At 43.3% G+C, this 17,780-nt stretch overlaps 1 protein-coding gene across 4 annotated transcripts in view; it reads right to left on the bottom strand.

Annotated features, from left to right (window-relative positions):
• RTTN (rotatin) overlaps positions 1-17,780 on the bottom strand; it is a 685,521-nt gene that overhangs the window by 344,335 nt on the left and 323,406 nt on the right. For all 4 annotated transcript variants that reach the window (XM_029590900.1, XM_029590899.1, XM_029590897.1 and 1 more), the window contains exon 29: positions 14,897-15,025. In XM_029590900.1, coding sequence (XP_029446760.1) covers positions 14,897-15,025 — 129 coding nt within the window. The remainder of the gene's footprint in view (positions 1-14,896; positions 15,026-17,780) is intronic.

Here is a 17,780-nt window from a genome sequence, read left to right as displayed (position 1 = left end):
GCATCCTGTTTCCAACAGAGGCCAAAACCAGGCCACAAGAACCTGGCAAGTACCCAAACACTAAGAAGAACCCATGCTACTGATGCAATTAATAGCACTGGCTATTCCCTAAGTATAATTGATTAATAGCCATTAATGGACTTCTCCTCCAATAACTTATCCAAACCTTTTTTGAACCCAGCTACACTAACTGCACTAACCATATCCTCTGGCAACAAATTCCAGAGCTATATTGTGCGTTGAGTGAAAAAGAATTTTCTCCGATTAGTCTTAAATGTGCTACTTGCTAACTTCATGGAATGCCCCCTAGTCCTTCTATTACTCGAAAGTGTAAATAACAGAGTCACATCTACTCGTTCAAGACCTCTCATGATCTTAAAGTCCTCTATCATATCCCCCCTCAGCCGTCTCTTCTCCAAGCTAAACAGCCCCAACCTCTTCAGTCTTTCCTCATAGGGGAGCTGTTCCATCCCCTTTATCATTTTGGTTGCCCTTCTCTGTACCTTCTCCATCGCAACTATATCTTTTTTGAGATGCGGCGACCAGAATTGTACACAGTATTCAAGGTGCGGTCTCACCATGGAGCGATAGAGGCATTATGACATTTTCCGTTCTATTAACCATTCCCTTCCTGATAATTCCTAACATTCTATTTGCTTTTTTACTGATGCATCACACTGTGCCGACGATTTTAAAGTATTATCCACTATGATGCCTAGATCTATTTCCTGGGTGGTAGCTCCTAATATGGAACCTAAAATTGTGTAACTACAGCAAGGGTAATTTTTTCTATATGCAACAACTTGCACTAGTCCACAATAAATTTCATCGTCATTTGGATGCCCAATCTTCCAGTCTTGCAAGGTCCTCCTGTAATGTATCACAGTCTGCTTGTGATTTAACTACTCTGAATAATTTTGTATCATCCGCAAATTTGATAATCTCACTCGTCGTATTCCTTTCCAGATCATATCATATATATATTGAAAAGCACCGGTCCAAGTACAGATCCCTGAGGCACTCCACTGTTTACCCTTTTCTCCACTGAGAAAATTGACCATTTAATCCTACTCTCTGTTTCCTGTCTTTTAACCAGTTTGTAATCCACGAAAGGGCATCGCCTCCTATCCCATGACTTTTTAGTCTTCGTAGAAGCCTCTCATTTATTTATTTATTTAGGTTCTTTTAATATACCGATGCTCAAGACAGGTCTTATCGTACCGGTTTACAAATAACAAGGGGAAACCAATAAAAACATAGGAAGCGAAAAAAGTTACATTAAAACAGGGAGGTCAAACCTGGCTTTAGAAGAAAGAGAGTGATTAACAATTTCTTTTCTAAATGTAAAGAAGAGACTATCGGCAAGGGAGCCGTTGCTTTGCAGAAGAACTTAAATACATATATACATTGCAATGTTAATATACAGGGTGGTTCTAGAATAGCGGGTACTTAATGTAGATGTTGTAGGATATCTACTGCGGGGTAGAGTTCCTTACAGGTACCATGGAATTCTTCAGCGATAGTCTTACGCGAAGAGCCAAGTTTTCAGTTTTTTTCTGAAAGTAAGATGACAATGTTCCTGGAGTATGTCTAGTGGGAGAGAGTTCCAGTGGTACGGTCCTGCTGTGGATAGCGCTCTTTTATCGATGGAGTTGTGTTTAGTTGAGCTGCAGGGAGGAGCTTGTAGGGCGCTTCTGTATGCATATCTGGTAGGTCTTGAAGAAGAGTGTAATTTGAGAGGTAAGGTTAGTTGTAGCGAGGATTGATGATATATGGTTTTGTGAATGATGGTCAGCGTCTTGAAGAGTATTCTGGCATGTATGGGTAGCCAATGGAGTATTTTTAGTATCGGGGTGATGTGGTCCATCCTGCGTGTGTTAGTGAGGATCCTAGCTGCTGCGTTTTGTAGCATCTGGAGGGGTTTGGTGGAGGAGGCTGGGAGACCAAGCAGTAGAGCGTTGCAGTAATCGATTTTCGAGAATATTATGGCTTGTAGGACCGATCTGTAGTCATAGAAGTGGAGTAGTGGTCTTAATTGTTTTAGGACCTGAAGTTTATAAAAGCCCTCTTTTGTGGTGTAATTAATGAATTTTTTGAGGTTCATTCTGGTGTCTAGGATGGTTCCAAGGTCTCTAACTTGATTTACTAATGGTATGTTAGTGATGTTGGCTGGTGGGTTGTTGTCGTTAGGGGCGATGACCAGAAGCTCGGTTTTGGACGTATTGAGGACCAGGCTGAGGCTCATGAGGAGGGTATTAATGGCGTGGAGGCAGCTGTTCCAGTAGTTTAAGATGTTGGACATGGGGTCCTTGATGGGGATAATGATCTGCACGTCGTCGGCATAAATGAAAAAGGTGAGATTGAGGTTTTTGAGTAGTTGGCATAATGGGAGGAGATAGATATTGAATAGAGTTGGGGAGAGCGATGATCCCTGCGGTACTCCTTGTTTGGACGCTATGGGAGAGGATTCTTTGTTGCTTATTTTTACTTTGAAATATCTGTCACTTAGAAAAGATCTTAGCCAGTGGAGTGCAGTTCCTGAGATGACTATTTCCGTCAGGCAGTCGATGAGGATTGTATGGTTAACCGTGTCGAATGCCGCAGAAATGTCTAGAAGGACCAACAGGTATGATTGGCCTTTGTCGAGGCCCATCAGGATGTTGTCCATTAATGAGAGAAGAAGCGACTCTGTGTTCCTGTGTTTCCTAAATCCAAACTGTGATGGATGTAGAATGTCGTGTGTGTCCAGGAAGTCTGTGAGACGAGAGTTGACCAATTTTTCCATTATCTTGGCTATAAAAGGTAAGTTGGCAATTGGGCGGAAGTTTGCAAGGTTAGCCGGGTCCAGATTTGGTTTTTTTAGTAGAGGTTTCAGGGAGGCTGTTTTTAAAGCGTTCAGGACAATTCCGTTAGAGAGTGAGCAGTTTATGATGTCGGCCAGAGGTTTGGCGACAGTGTTTGGGATTGTGAGAAGGAGTTTGGTCGGGATTTGATCTATTGGGTGAGAAGAGGGTTTCATATTCTTTATTTATTTATTTATTTATTTATTTATTTAAGGTTTTTATATACCGGCAATCATGAGAACATATCTTGCTGGTTTACATGAAACGGGAGTGCATTAAATACATCAAACTAGAACTCAGGTGACCAAAAGTACAGTTACAATTAACAAGGGTGGCAGAACTTGGTGAAGAGGAAGAAAAAGGAAAGAATAAATGGTTAAACGATATACAAGTCACATTACAAGTTATGTACAAATGGCATGATTAATGGCTGAATGTTTTGAGGAGTCCTTGGGTTGTGTCCTTGGATTGTTGATGATATTCTTGATGATAGTTTCAATTTCTAAGGGTGATGTGGGGTCAAAAGATTCTAGTACTTGTTTGTTAATCTTTGCGGCATACTTTTGGTGTATTTCAGGCTGGTAGTTTGAAAGAGGTGTGTAGGTAGGTGGAGTGGTAAGTAGATGTTTGACTTTGTTATCAAAGAAAATTGCTAGCTCGTTAGATTTGTTTTGGGCCTCTTCTTCAGGGATGGTGGGAGGATTCGATGTGGTGAGTGCTGCCACATAAGAGAATAGTGTTTTGTGGTCGTATAGGAATCCGTGTATTTTTTTAGCATAGAAGTCCCTTTTAGTGCGAAGAATGGTGGCTCTGTAATATGTCATTGCAGTTCTGTAGGAGGATTGTGTGATAGGTGAGGGATCCTTCCTCCAGCGTTGTTCCTTGTGTTGAAGGTCTTGCTTGAGTTTTCTTAGTTCCGTGGAAAACCAGGGTTTTTTGTTGGTGCGTGCGGGGTTGATCTCTTTGGACGTTAAAGGACATATTTTGTCTGCTGTTGCATGAGTGATAGCTAGCCGTGAGTTCAATGCCTTGTCCGGGTTTGTGAGGTCCAGGTTAGATAGGTCTTTGGTCAGGGTGTTGTTGAGGACTTCCATGGAACATGGTTTTCTGAATTGGATCGAGGATATAGGGATGTTGGTGATCGGGTTTTTTTTTTTATGTATAGTTCAGTTTCTATCATTGAGTGATCTGACCATGGGATGGGTGTACATGAAGGAGCCGAGGTGGGCGTTATTGTGTCATTTGTGAATATTAAGTCCAACGTATGTCCTGCTTTGTGCGTGGGTTTGTTGATGAGTTGTTTGAATCCCATAGCCAGAAGGGAAGTGAGTAGGGCATCACAATTGGCAGATGGGGAAAGGGCATCAACATGGATGTTGAAATCTCCTAGCAGTATGGCTGGTGCGTTGGTATTGATGTGTTTGGCTACCAATTCTATGAGAGGTGAAGGGTCGGATTCTAGTAGCCCGGGCGGGGCATAGATCAAATAGATTTGGAGCTGGGAGGATTTGAATAGTCCAATTTCAAGTTTTGTCCTGGATTTTATTGGATGTTGGGCTAGTCTCAAGTCTTTTTTTGCGGCTAGCATTAGACCACCCCCCTCTTTTTTTCTCTCTGGGAATAGAGAAAAAGTTGTATATTTGTGTAGGTAATTGGTTGATTAGTGGTGTGTCTGTGTTTTTCAACCAGGATTCTGTGATAGCACACAAGTCAGGTTGGGTGTCTAAGAGATAGTCATTGAGTAGGTGGGATTTTTTTGATAAGGATTGTGCGTTGAGTAGGGTTATGGTAATTAAAGATAGGCCCAGGAATTGAGTTAGGGGGAAAATCATGATGGGAATTAGTGATCTTTTCTGACGTTGGGGATTTAGAGTGAGTGTGTTAACTCTATTGAAGGGTGAATGAGGTAAGATGGGGATAGGGAAAGTTTGTAGCATGTTGAAAGCTGTTGTTTTTTTTTTTCTGGTGAGGTTTGAAGTAGATCTGGCTGTAAGTGAAAAGGAAAGGCAGGAGTGCGGTGACTTACCTGGTACAGCGAGGAGAGTTAAAGTTTTTCTATACCTTTACTACGTGGCTGCACGAAGGAGCGCGTCAAAGGGGCCTGCCCCTTTGACGCGCTCCTTCGGCGCGCGACACCTAGGAGCTGGTGAGTTTAAAAGCTCCCTCCGCTCTCTCTGATTGGCTGGTCTGTACGTCGGGGGGCTGGTCTGTCCGTCGGGGGGGGGGGGGGGGGCGGCGAGCCGTGCGGGTGGGCGGCGCGGATCGTTCAGCCGCGTGGTCGGTGTCTGGCCCGGTCGCGGGTAAGGGAAATTTAAAGGCCTTACCCCGGCGGGTCTGGGCGCCGATCGCGTAGGCCTCCCTCTTCTTCCCGGCAGCAGCGGCAGCGATGTGCTGGAGAGGAGCGGCGCCTAGGAGCTGGTGAGTTTAAAAGCTCCCTCCACTCTCTCTGATTGGCTGGTCTGTCCGTTGGGGGGCTGGTCTGTCCGTCGGAGGGGGCGGCGAGCCATGCGGGTGGGTGGCGCGGATCGTTCAGCCGCGTGGTCGGCGTCTGGCCCGGTCGCGGGTAAGTGAAATTTAAAGGCCTTACCCCGGCGGGTCTGGGCACCGATCGCGCAGGCCTCCCTCTTCTTCCCGGCGGCAGCGGCAGCGATGTGCTGGAGAGGAGCGGCGCCTAGGAGCTGGTGAGTTTAAAAGCTCCCTCCGCTCTCTCTGATTGGCTGGTCTGTCCGTCGGAGTTTGACAAAGTCCCTCTCATGAGGGACTTTGTCAAACTCCTTCTGAAAATCCAAATACTCTACATCTACCGGTTCACCTTTATCCACATGTTTATTAACCCCTTCAAAAAAATGAAGCAGATTTGTTAGGCAAGACTTCCCTTGGGTAAATCCATGTTGACTGTGTCCCATTAAATCATGTCTTTCTATATGCTCTACGATTTTGATCTTGAGAATAGTTTCCACTATTTTTCCCGGCACTGAAGTCAGGCTCACTGGTCTATAGTTACCCGGATTGCCCCTGGAGCCTTTTTTAAATATTGGGGTTACATTGGCCACCCTCCAGTCTTCAGGTACAATGGATGATTTTAATGATAGGTTACAAATTTTAACTAATAGATCAGAAATTTCATTTTTTAGTTCCTTCAGAACCCTAGGATGCATACCATCCGGTCCAGGTGATTTGCTACTCTTTAGTTTGTCAATCTGGCCTACTACATCTTCCAGGTTCACAGTGATTTCGTTCAGTTCGTCTGAGGCATCACCCCTGAAAACCATCTCTGGAACTGGTATCTCCCCAACATCCTCATTAGTAAACACGGAGGCAAAGACGCATCTACCCACTCCTTATTACCAGCACCGTGTTTCTTAATCTTTGTGCCGTCCCCACCTCCAGGCCTGGAGTGGTCGGCTCCATCGATGCTGTCCTACACACCTGTAGGGGCAGTGATTTTACAGGCCCCGGGGAAGAGTGAGCCTCCGAGGGGGGGGGCAATACGATCCTCCTGCTGCTGCTCTCAAAGCCTGTATCTTATCGGCTCTTTGCCTTCGGGCTCTCGGGGACATCCTACCACAGTGCTGACAGGACTCCTGCTGGTGGTCTAGACCCAGACACTGGTAACATTGTTCGTGTCCATTTGTTATGGACATTATTTTCCCGCAGGAGCAGGGATTAAATCCCGATGGCCTTGGCATATTCTGTCTTTTAACCAACAAAATGAAGAAAAACGCTGAGAAAACCCTAACAAAATATCTAAGTCTGAAGATACTGAAGCTCCGCATGTGTTCCTACGCGCGGAAAAAACAGACTGAGGAGATTCTGCTTTCTTGTGCGGGAACTCATACGCAGCCTCAGAGTAAAACACCTGAAACCTACTTTGAAGCTCCGCCTCCCGGGCCTGATTGACAGTTCCCATGACAGCATGGCTAATTCAGCCCTGCTATCGACGGGAAACAGATTATTTCAAACCAGTTGATGAATGGAATATCCAATAATTAAAAACTCATATAAAAAATGTCTAGATACCAATAAAATATTTCAAAATAGCAGACACAAAAACCCAGTAATGAAAAATAATAAGGATACAAAAAATTTTTTGCTCTGCATATCTGGGAATGTTTGAAATCCAGGTGCCCTGAAATTGCTTTGAATTAGCAGGAAAATTATTTATTTATTTATTGGTTTTTATATACCGCCGTTCATCCTAGGATATCGCGTCGGTTTACAGGAAAACAAAACAAAACGTCAGTGCGTTGTACATAGAACAAGGTAGTAATAATTATGAACTAGTATATAGATAACTAAGGGAAGAAGTAACGTTGTACATATAACAAATTAATAATTATGAACTAATACATAAATAACTAACAGTGAGAATAGCTAAGTAATTTAAACGGCAGAAACTTAAAGTAAAGGGAAAGAGGGGGGGAGAGGGGAGGGGGGGGAGGACGAGAGGATTGGACGTGCCGGGGTATTTAGAGATGTTGCATCATGTAGGAGGGAGAACATGAAGGATAATGTCTATTGTGCTTGCAAGATGGGTAGAATGAAGTGGGAGGGGGCAGGGGGGATAATGTGTAGGCTTGAGTAAATAACCATGTCTTGAGATTTTTTCTGAAGATCTTTGGGGACTGTTCAAGTCGTAGTTCAGTGGGCATAGAGTTCCATAAGGTAGGGCCAGCTAGTGACAGGGCGCGGGCCTTAGTGGATGTATATTTAAAGAGTTGGGGTGAAGGGGTTTGCAAGGTAGCCATGTATGGGTTTCTGATCGGCCTGTTAGAGGTATGAAATTGTAAGGAGTTAGAGAACCAGTTCATTTCTGATTTGTGAAGGGCTTTGTGTTTGAGGGTTAAAACCTTATATGGAAATCGAAAGTGGATGGGTAAGCCAATGTAGTCGTTTAAGAATGGGTGTAATATGCTCCTTTGAAGTAGTGTTGGTGAGGATGCGAGCGGCAGTGTTCTGTAAAATTTGTAACGGATTGATGGCATTTTTGGGTAGTCCTAATTTATTTATTTATTTATTTAACACTTTTCTATACCGACCTTCATGGTTGAGGATCATATCAGATCGGTTTACATCAAAAGGGGGAGCTGTAACAAGAACCATAGGTAAAAATAGGAAGAACAAAGTTACATTCAACAGGGGTAGTAAACTTGGAAGCAAAGACTGCTAGAAAGCAAAAAAGTTTAAGGAACGTAGTGATTAGGATATTAACAACAGTTAATGAGTCAGGGTAGGCTCTTATTCAGAACTTGAATTTAGAATGGAGATCCTTTGTTCAAAACGGGTATTTAGTCATCTAATATGTGTCTGAGGGATTTGTGAAGGCCTGGTGGAAAAGTCAGGTCTTCAGTTTTTTTCTAAATGTTAATAGGCAGGGTTCCAGTCTGAGGTCGTATGGGATGTTGTTCCAGATAGCTGGGCCTGCTGTAGAAAAGGATCGATCTTTGGTCGAGGTGAGGCGAGTAGCTTTTGTAGGTGGGGCCTGTAGGGTTCCTTTATATATTTCTCTGGTCGGTCTGTTGGTAATATGGAGATTGAGAGGGAATTTGAGGTCCAGATGCAGATGATTGTAGATGGATTTGTGAATTAAAGTGAGTGATTTGTGAAGGATTCTGTATTTCACCGGGAGCCAGTGTAGGTTACGGAGAATGGGTGATATGTGTTCTCCGCGGTTGGTGTTAGTCAGAATTCTTGCCGCAGCATTCTGTATCAGCTGTAGGGGTTTAGTGGATGAGCTGGGGAAACCCAGAAGGAGAGCGCTGCAATAGTCTATTTTAGCAAATAGTAGGGATTGCAGAACTGTCCTGAAGTCTTGGAAGAATAGTAGAGGTTTGAGTCTTTTTAGAACCTGGAGTCTATAGAAGCAATCTTTGGTTGTGGAGTTGATCATTTTCTTTAGGTTTAGGCGGTTGTCGAGTAGAACCCCGAGATCTCTTACATGGGTGTGAGTGAGCTGAATGTTGAGGATGGACTGTGGGGGTTGGTTGTCTTGATTGGAGGAGATGAGGAGGAGTTCGGTCTTAGATGCATTAAGAACCAAATTTAGACTGTTGAGAAGGCTGGTGATCGATTTTAGATCACCAGCCTAATAGCAGAGCATTACAGTAGTCAATTTTAGAGAATACCATGGCTTGGAGTACGGTGCGGAAATCAGTGAAGTGTAATAGGGGTTTTAGTTTTTTAATTGTGTGGATCTTGAAAAAACATTCTTTCAGTATTGTATTGATATATTTTTTGAATGTCATGTGGTTGTCTAGTATGACTCCTAGATCACGTAATTGGTGATAACATAACAGATGGACACGAACAATGTTACCGGTGTCTGGGGTTTGCTTGCAACTTTATCCTCTCTCTCTCTTCACACTGGCTCTCAATCATTCACATATACACATGCTTTTTCTCTCTCACTTATATAGGCTCTTAATTACACATTTACACACATGCTGTCTATCTTTTCACACTTACACACACAGACTTTCAATCACACACATACATGCTGTCTTTTTCTCACACACAGGCTCTCAATCACATACTCACATGCTCCCTCACCTAAACCAGTTCTCAATCACACACAGACACACATGCTCTCCTCTTTTAACTCATTTACACACAGGATCTCAATCATATACTCACATGCTCCCTCACCTAAACCAGCTCTCAATCACACACATACTCTTTCACATATACAGGCTCTCAATCATTCACATACATGCTATCTCACTCACACACACACACAGGATCTCAAACACATATAATTGCTCATTCACTCTCTCCCCCGAACTAGCTCATTCACTCACCCCTCCCCCGAACTAGCGGCAACAGCAGCCTCCTCCCAACCCTAAAGGCAACAGCAAACTCCTTCATTTTCAGCCCTCACAGAGAAAGGAGTCCATCAGCCATGAGGGTTGACGTTGCTCCTCATTTTACTCCGAGCTGCGCTGCTCATCCTTCAGGCCGCGCCTCTCTTCTTTTCTTCGGGCCGATGCTGACCGCACTAGCATGGTCTCTTCTTCCCGCGCACGCACCTGCTCCTCACCACTTCCTCTTCCGGGACACGGGAAAAAGAGAGCATGTTGGTGCCGCTGACTCCAGCTCGCCTGCTGCGTTCTGCCCAGGCTATCAGCATTTTAAGCCCAGGCGGAGGACCTATTTTGCTTGGGTAGGGGGAGCAGCTGGATCAGCAGGGGACAGGGAAGTGTGGCAACACACCGGTTGAGAACCGCTGCTGTAGAGGGCAGCCGAACATGCAGAACAGAAGCATGCAAAAACGCTGCTGCAGTTACCATGCAGCACACAGAAAGACGCCTAACAGCGGGGCCTAGCCCACCCCGGTTGCTCAACCTGCCAGGCTACCCAGGTCCCTTAACCCCCCCCCCCCCATGGGAGCGGGAACGAATGTCAAAACGGCGCACTAAGCACGGAGACCAGAGAAAGTCCTACAAGAACCCCTCTATTCTGTCTGACTTTTTTTTTTTTTTAAACTTACCTGAGCTCAGCCTTCCTGGCTGAGTACAGAGACAGTCTCCGGTTACAGGGGAAGAGGGCATATATCGTCATCACCAAGCTTGGCTTCCTGCACCCGCTGCCTTTCAGCTATTTAAATCAGCTAAGTCCATGCTGGCTGAAAAACCATCTACCGGATCATGGCACTCATCTGAGGGACCACGGAAATCACTTCAGGAATTCTCAACTGAGGGAGGGACCATTAGGTTTCACCACAGGAGAATTGGGCAACCCAAATCTCCTATTAATTTTCCTCCAAATTTTGAAGCAATCGCCAGTAGGGAAATACACATCCACCATCTGCTAAAGATGGAGAATACAGGCAGGCTGATGTCACTGCAGGAGTATATATACTGAGGTGTCAGTTTGTTCCTTCTCCATCTGCTGATAGAGGTGCATAACCCACTAGTCCTGAATCCATCTGTCTGGGTGCCAGGAAATTGAGTGTTTGCATAATACAGTGGTCCCTTGACTTACGAACTCAATTGGTTCCAGAGGGCTGGTTGTAACTCAAGTTGGTTGAAAGTGAAGACTATTTTTTCCATAGGAAATAATGGAAATACCCATGTGTTCCAAACCTCCCAAAAGCACCCCTTACCTAACCATTTCTATAATAAAAAATGGTTGTATAATGTCTGTAATTACCAGAAACACCAATAATTTCCTAGTGTACTCACCAAAAAGTTATAAAATGTGCCTAGCCTACCAGAAACAACAATTTCACCTCCTCCACCAGTCCCTTTACGATATCTGCATATGGACTCTCTACCTGGGTAACATTTATTTATTTATTTATTTATTTAGGTTCTTTTTTATACCGAAGTATAGCAGGAAGCCTTCACTCCGGTTTACAATTGAACAACTTCATACATGGAAACATTTTGTAACATATAACATTAGTATTATAATTAACATCTCGGCTAAAGCAGAGTAATAAAGAACATCATTAAATAACATAATTAAAGAAAGTATCTTATAATTGGGTTTTCTGATGTATAATGGGGATATTAGCTTAAGTGGAAGGAAAAGTCAGATTAGAGATGAGGAGGGGTGAGAATAGAAATTATAAGTGTAAGGGCTGGGTAAGTAAAGAGAGAGGGAAGGTTCAAGGTAAGCAAGGGGAGAAAAAAAGAGGGGAGGAAAGAGTAGGGAATAAATTTAAGCGGATTGAAAATATAGAGAGGAGGAGAGGGTTAGGGTTCTAACATCAAGCTAGGTTGAGAGAACATTTCACAAATCTCATCTTTAGGTGAGTTTCCTCACACCAAAGGTCATCAAATCTTCACAAGAGAACACTGTTCTGTTTGTACGCTACACTCTGAATGTCAGAGGCCCCTAACCCCTACACTAATGCCTAAACCTCACCTCGTGTTACAAGGTGGGCCTCCCATAGGGATATAAATACCTATCTAGCATGAGGGCATTATGGCTAGGCGCTCTCTCTCTCTCTCTCTCCCTAAATGAAAATATTATGGTTGTAACTCGAGATCTGTTCCTAACTCAAAACCAGAATTTTAGTCGTAACTCAAAATTTGTTTGTAACCCGGAACCTTGAATGTTGGTCGTAACCTGAGTTGGTTGTAACCTAAGCCGTTCGTAACCCGAGGACCCACTGTACTAATAAAATTGTGTCATTCTCTTTTGTCTCTATCATGCCACAGCATGGTTTCCCTATGTGTTGTTTTACAAATAAACTGGGTGTCTCAACCTTTGCAGATGCTACAATCACTGTTTTATTATTTTCAACATGTTAAAATCAGCAAATATATAGTAATTTTGCATTAAAAGTTTATAAAATCATGAGTGGAGTGGCATGGATAAATAGAAAACTGTTCTTAACCCTTCCAAACAAAACTAGGACTAGAGGATACGCCATGAAATTAACAGCCAACAGATTTAAAACAAATTACAAGAAGTATTTTTTCACTCAGCGCACAATCAAGCTATGGAATCTGTTGCTAGAGTATCTAGGCAAAGCAACTAATATAGTGGGGCTCAAAAGAGGATTAGACAAGTTCCTAAAGGAAAAGTTCATTAACAGTTATTACCTGTTACACTTGAGAAAGCCAGTACTTATCCTTGGGAGTGAGATATAAAAACAGATCAACTATTAGGGATCTGAGAGGTACTTCTGACTCAGACTGTCTACTATTAGAGACAGAATGGTGGACTCAATGGACCTTGGTCTGACCCAGAATGACTCTTATGTTCTTAAAAATATCAGAAAGACGTCATGTTTAATTTTGTACTATGCAGAGGTTCTGTTCACTTAGACATTCATTAAAACATACAGTTTCACCAAATGGCAGATAAAATTTAATATGGAAATGTGCAAGGTGATGCACAAAGGGAAAAATAATCCCAACTACAAGTACTCAATGCTAGATTTATTTTATTTTATTTAGATTCTACTTTTTGGCACTTTAAAGTGGATTACACTCAGGTACTTTAGCTATTTCCCTGTCCCCAGTAGGCTTAGAATCAAAAGGCCCAATTTTAAAAAGCATTTACACACTTAAAATTGGGCTTTTGAAAATTGCTACAATATATGCTATTGAATTGTCCATAGGCTATACAAGTGTAAGTGGATGTGCAAAGGCACTGCAGGAGAGTGGGGCAAATTAAATTTCCTTCTTTCCTTCTACATCAATGGTGGGGGTGGATGGGAAATAGAACCAAAAGGTTACTAAAAGCCAAGAGTAACAGATAAGTATGAGAAAAAAAAAAGTGCGAAACTTGCTGGGCAGACTGGATGGGCCATTTGGTCTTCTTCTGCCGTCATTTCTATGTTTCTATGTTCTTTCTTTCTCCTTCTAAAATTTGAAGCAAACCCCAGTAGGGAGATGCATATGCACCATCTGCTGGAGATGGAGAATACTGGCAAGCTGATGTCACTACAGGAGTATATATACTGTGATGTCAGCTTTCCTCCGTCTCCATCTGCTGGTAGAGGTACATAACTCACTGGTTCTGAATTCATCTGTTTGGACGTTAAGATATTGTTTCTTTATACGCGTAAATGGATTTTTAAAATTGTTACAATAGTATGTTACATTTATGCGTGTAACTCCTCTTAAAATTACCTCCTAAGTTTTGAACTTGAGGCAATTTTGTGCTCATGAAAACCTGTTAGTGGACGGAAGAAAATATTTATTACATGCAACATGAAAGAAAAGGTGTGCATGTCATATGCAATATTTCTTAGATAAATGAACTCCAACTCCCATATATGGACACCCCATGGGAGTATATCCTTTAGACTTGTTTTCTTCTTGTTCTGTACTGTCCTTTTGTCAGTGTAGACAGACCGTGCAGCCTAAAGGCTTGATTTTTCCATTCCAGGTTTTACACTAGCCCATGCAAGCCTACACTAGAATTTAACTTGTGGAGTACAGCTGATGGCCCCCTTTTGATGTGGAGCAATATGCACTGCCTATAATCTTGTTTCCGATTTTCACTCTGTTTTGTACAGTGAGAGAAGTCTGTTGAGGATAATTTCTTAACCATGCTAGCTATTAAGTGGGAGGACCATCCAGAAGAAGTATCAGAGCAGAAAGAGAGAATGGATACCGCTCCCTCCTCCTTCTCTACGGAACACTAAGAGGGACCTGGCAGATTCCACCTTGCTGCTACAGCATGGGAAGCAAAAACACCCAAATATATATAAACTTATTTACAGTTGAAAGAAAAGTTATAAACACATTGTTTAGTGTCATTCCTTCTAAGAACAGTTGTATATGAATGAAGGGGAGGTCTAAAAGAATAAGTATGTTTCAGAGTGTGTGTTAGTGTGGTAAGGTTATATGGAAGATGCAAGTGGTAAGTAAGAGTGGTAGGCTGGTTGCTGTAAAGCTTGGTCAAATGCTTTTAAAAAAGTGAGTGCCATGATCTGCTGTGGCAAAGGCAGGACTGTCTCTTTAATAACAGCTTTTGTCACAAGTAAATACAGTGCAGTGGTTTTTATGAAGAAAATTGTTTTGTCACTTTTCCCTCACATGACACATAAGAGTGAAATGGCATGAACTGTTTAACCTTGGTAAGATAATGAGTTACATAACTGAGGCAAAGAACCTTCCATAGATATTCCAATTGCAAGCAGGAGAGAAGTGTAGACAGGATACAGCGTTCCAGCAGCAAATAAAAAGTGTGAGAGTAAGAGTGTGAGTGTGTGTGTGTGTGAGAGAGTGTGTGAGTGTGAGTGTGTAACACTGAGGTTGATTCATGAATACAGCAGAAAATGTTAATGGAGTATTTAAGCCAGTTTTGCCTCCTAAATACATTGAATCTCTCTTCTTGTTGCTCTACTGAATTGCTTTTTCACACCACACCACCCCTGTCACTGAATATCTCCTTTATGAAAACTGTCATTTGGCAAAACCCAAACAGCAAGAGATTTGGCTTTTAGAAGTTGAAAACAGCATTATCCAAAGTGTTTCATTTAGAAGTAGATAACAAAAACAGACTGTAGTTTGAAACTAAGTCAGGAAAAGGTTTTCCATTTTCCAGTTTTTCAAAGATTAGAAGTTAAAGGCAACGATTCTTACTCTTACCGTATTTTTGGCCTGGACCATCATCTCATGCGACAAGTGAAGCAAGCATAGTACTGTGCTCTTGGTGACACCTTTCCCCATAAAAGACAATGCATTTCCTCCCCATTCAACATAGAAAGCTGAGATGACCTGAAATAAAAGCAAGAAACAAATTTAATGTTTTTGCAGATACAAAGAAAGATACAGAAAGCACTGAAGCCTTTATTTCAATAAATTATAACACTTAAGGGATAACTTTTAAACAGGCACGTGGGTGCACATGTGCATGCATTAGTTGGCCCATGCCTAGGGAGGCGGCCATTTTATAACATGCTCACATAATTGTAACAAATTTTATGTTTTTGCAGGTACAAAACCTGCCACATAACTTTTTGCAGAACCTTGCCACATAACTTTACTTCTGCTATGGATGATGTGCCAGTTATAAAATAAAGACAAATAGATCAGCGGGGTTTTAAGGATCGGGACTAACAGGGGAGAAGGGAGGCTATTAACTAGGGGGGGAGGGGGTATGGAAGTCCTATTCCTTACCTGGGCAAACTGGGAATGAACTGGTAAAACTGGTAATGGCGTCACGCGTGTCTTTTAAATCCCTCCCACTTAAGTGGTAGAAGCTGCACAGGTGCTCTCACTTTTAAGTTATGCAGCAGGGGACCCTGGTGTGGACCAGTGCACGAAAGTATTTACGCACAAATTTCAAAGTAAAATCCAGGAATGCCCATGTCCTGCCCAGACCATGCCCATACCCCGACCCTTTTTTTCTTTGAACTTTTCATTTGTATGTGTAGCGGCAAGTATGTGCATACATTGGTGGCTTTTAAAATCCATTCAGTACTCACCAGCCCAACTTGAACGTGTATCTCCCAGTTTTGGCGTACACTGGGCTTTTAAAATTCACCTTTTAATTTATAAGAAGGTTAAGAATGAAGAATAGCTAAAGCCTGTATCAAGGGAAATCTTAGAGGGAAAGAAAATAGTACCAATACAAAATGGCTTAACATCACTTTCTCCAGCTGGTAAGGTAAAGTCTGATATGCAACTTTTTAAACATGCTACTTAGAAACACTTAGCTTGAACTTTAATGGAGATTTTAGACACCTATTAGAATCTTACCACTTGAATTTTGTAATCAAAATATATTTTTTTCTTAACAGTATGCAATTTTTGGAAATAATAAAACTGGACTTTAACTATTAATATGGCATTGTTTTGCAATTTGCCCTTTTCAGTATAAATGCTCTATAAAAATAGCTATAAATTGTCTCCCACTGAATTTTAAAAGACAAAATGTCAAATGGTATGAAAATACAAAACGGTGCATCTCTTTCCCAATCCTTCTAGAACAAAACACTCCAATGAGATTTATCCCCGGTACCTGTTGGAGCTTGCGTCGGCCTCGAGCTTGGGACGCTCAAGGCTTGGCAATCGTGTTGTGCTGATGATGGGACGGAGCGCAACAGAGGGTTCTCCAGCGTGGAACAAGGAGAATGTGTGCCCTTGTGGTGAAGACAATTTAAGTCTCGAATCCTCCGTCAACCTGCATGCCCATGAGACCACCAATGCAATAGTGGTTTCTGAATGGTCCTCTGAATGGTCCTCCGACCGTTCCAAGCTGAGCATGGGTACGGATACTCTTTGCCTTCTTCAGGGCTGATTCTACCACCACTGATTGGTGGGGGAGCTGTTGGCGCTCAAAACTGGTGGAAGGCTGGACTAAATAAAACTGCGTCCATCTTATGGTTTACTGGTGGCACTGAGATGGGGTGCTCCCGAATGCGGGCCACCAGCTCCTTGAAGATGTCTTTGACTGGCACTGCCATTACTTCTTTCAGGTATCCATGAATTGCAGAATCTCAAGCATCCTGTGACTAGTGTCTTGCACAGTTAAAAGCTGGAAAGGCACCAATTCCGCCATGGCTTTCATGAACCACCCGAAGGAAAGATCTTCTGGGGGAAATTTCCGCTGTTCCTCTGGTGGAGAGGGCTCAGAAGATAGATCCTCTGATTCTTCAATGGAGGACATGGACGCCTCCCCTTCCCAGGGGTCATAAAGGGCCTCCCCTTCACTGTGTTCCTCCAGGGGCGTTGAAGACCCAACTGCTTCCAAAGCGCAGGCCTCAAAGGCACTGAGGAACCAAAAGCATTGGTGGGCCTCGAGGCCGTAAAAGTGTTGAAAGATCCAACTGTGTCAGGGGGAGCTGGAGAATCAAAGGCACCAACAGCACTGACCCCGATGGCCCTTAGGGAGCTGGGAGGTGGCGGAGCACCACCCGTCCCCAAGACACCACCAAACCCAATGGCACTTCCTCTTCTGAGGAATTGCTCACCAGAATAGGGCCTGTGGCGGCAGCAGCGATGCTACCTTCGGCCTTGGGGCTTGGGGCATCAGTGCCGGCTGCGTCGGTAGAACACCGAGCAGCATATTGAGCCATTCCAACAATGGCACAAGCACCAGTGGAATTGGCTCCTGCGTCATTGGTGGTCCCAGTGGAACCGGAGACTCGAAGCCCTGCAGGGCCCGGCTGATCACCACTGCACGCGCCTCTCTAACTGCTCCTCAAAGATAGCTGAGGATAAAATGGCTCGAGAAGGAGAAGGCAGAATCGAGATGTCCCCTGGAGCACTGGGGGGCACCAAGCCTCCACCGGTGTAGGTGAAGGCCTCCTGGAGGCATCAGAGAGGTCGGAGGGAATTGCTTCCTCCACACCTGACACTATTTCATGGGAGGCACCAACACCAATGCCTGTCCATGGTCTGGCTTAAAAGACGATGACTGATATCGATGTTTTTCTGATCTTTCTCAATGGTCACCAGTCTTGCCTGGAACCAATGGCAATAGCAAGGAACCCGACCGGGAATAAGAACATAAGAACATAAGAAAATG

This window comes from Rhinatrema bivittatum, chromosome 2 (genome assembly GCF_901001135.1).
Source record: "Rhinatrema bivittatum chromosome 2, aRhiBiv1.1, whole genome shotgun sequence".
NCBI lineage: Eukaryota > Metazoa > Chordata > Amphibia > Gymnophiona > Rhinatrematidae > Rhinatrema > Rhinatrema bivittatum.
Note: the sequence above shows the minus strand (reverse complement) of the source record. Positions and strands in the feature narration are given on the sequence as shown.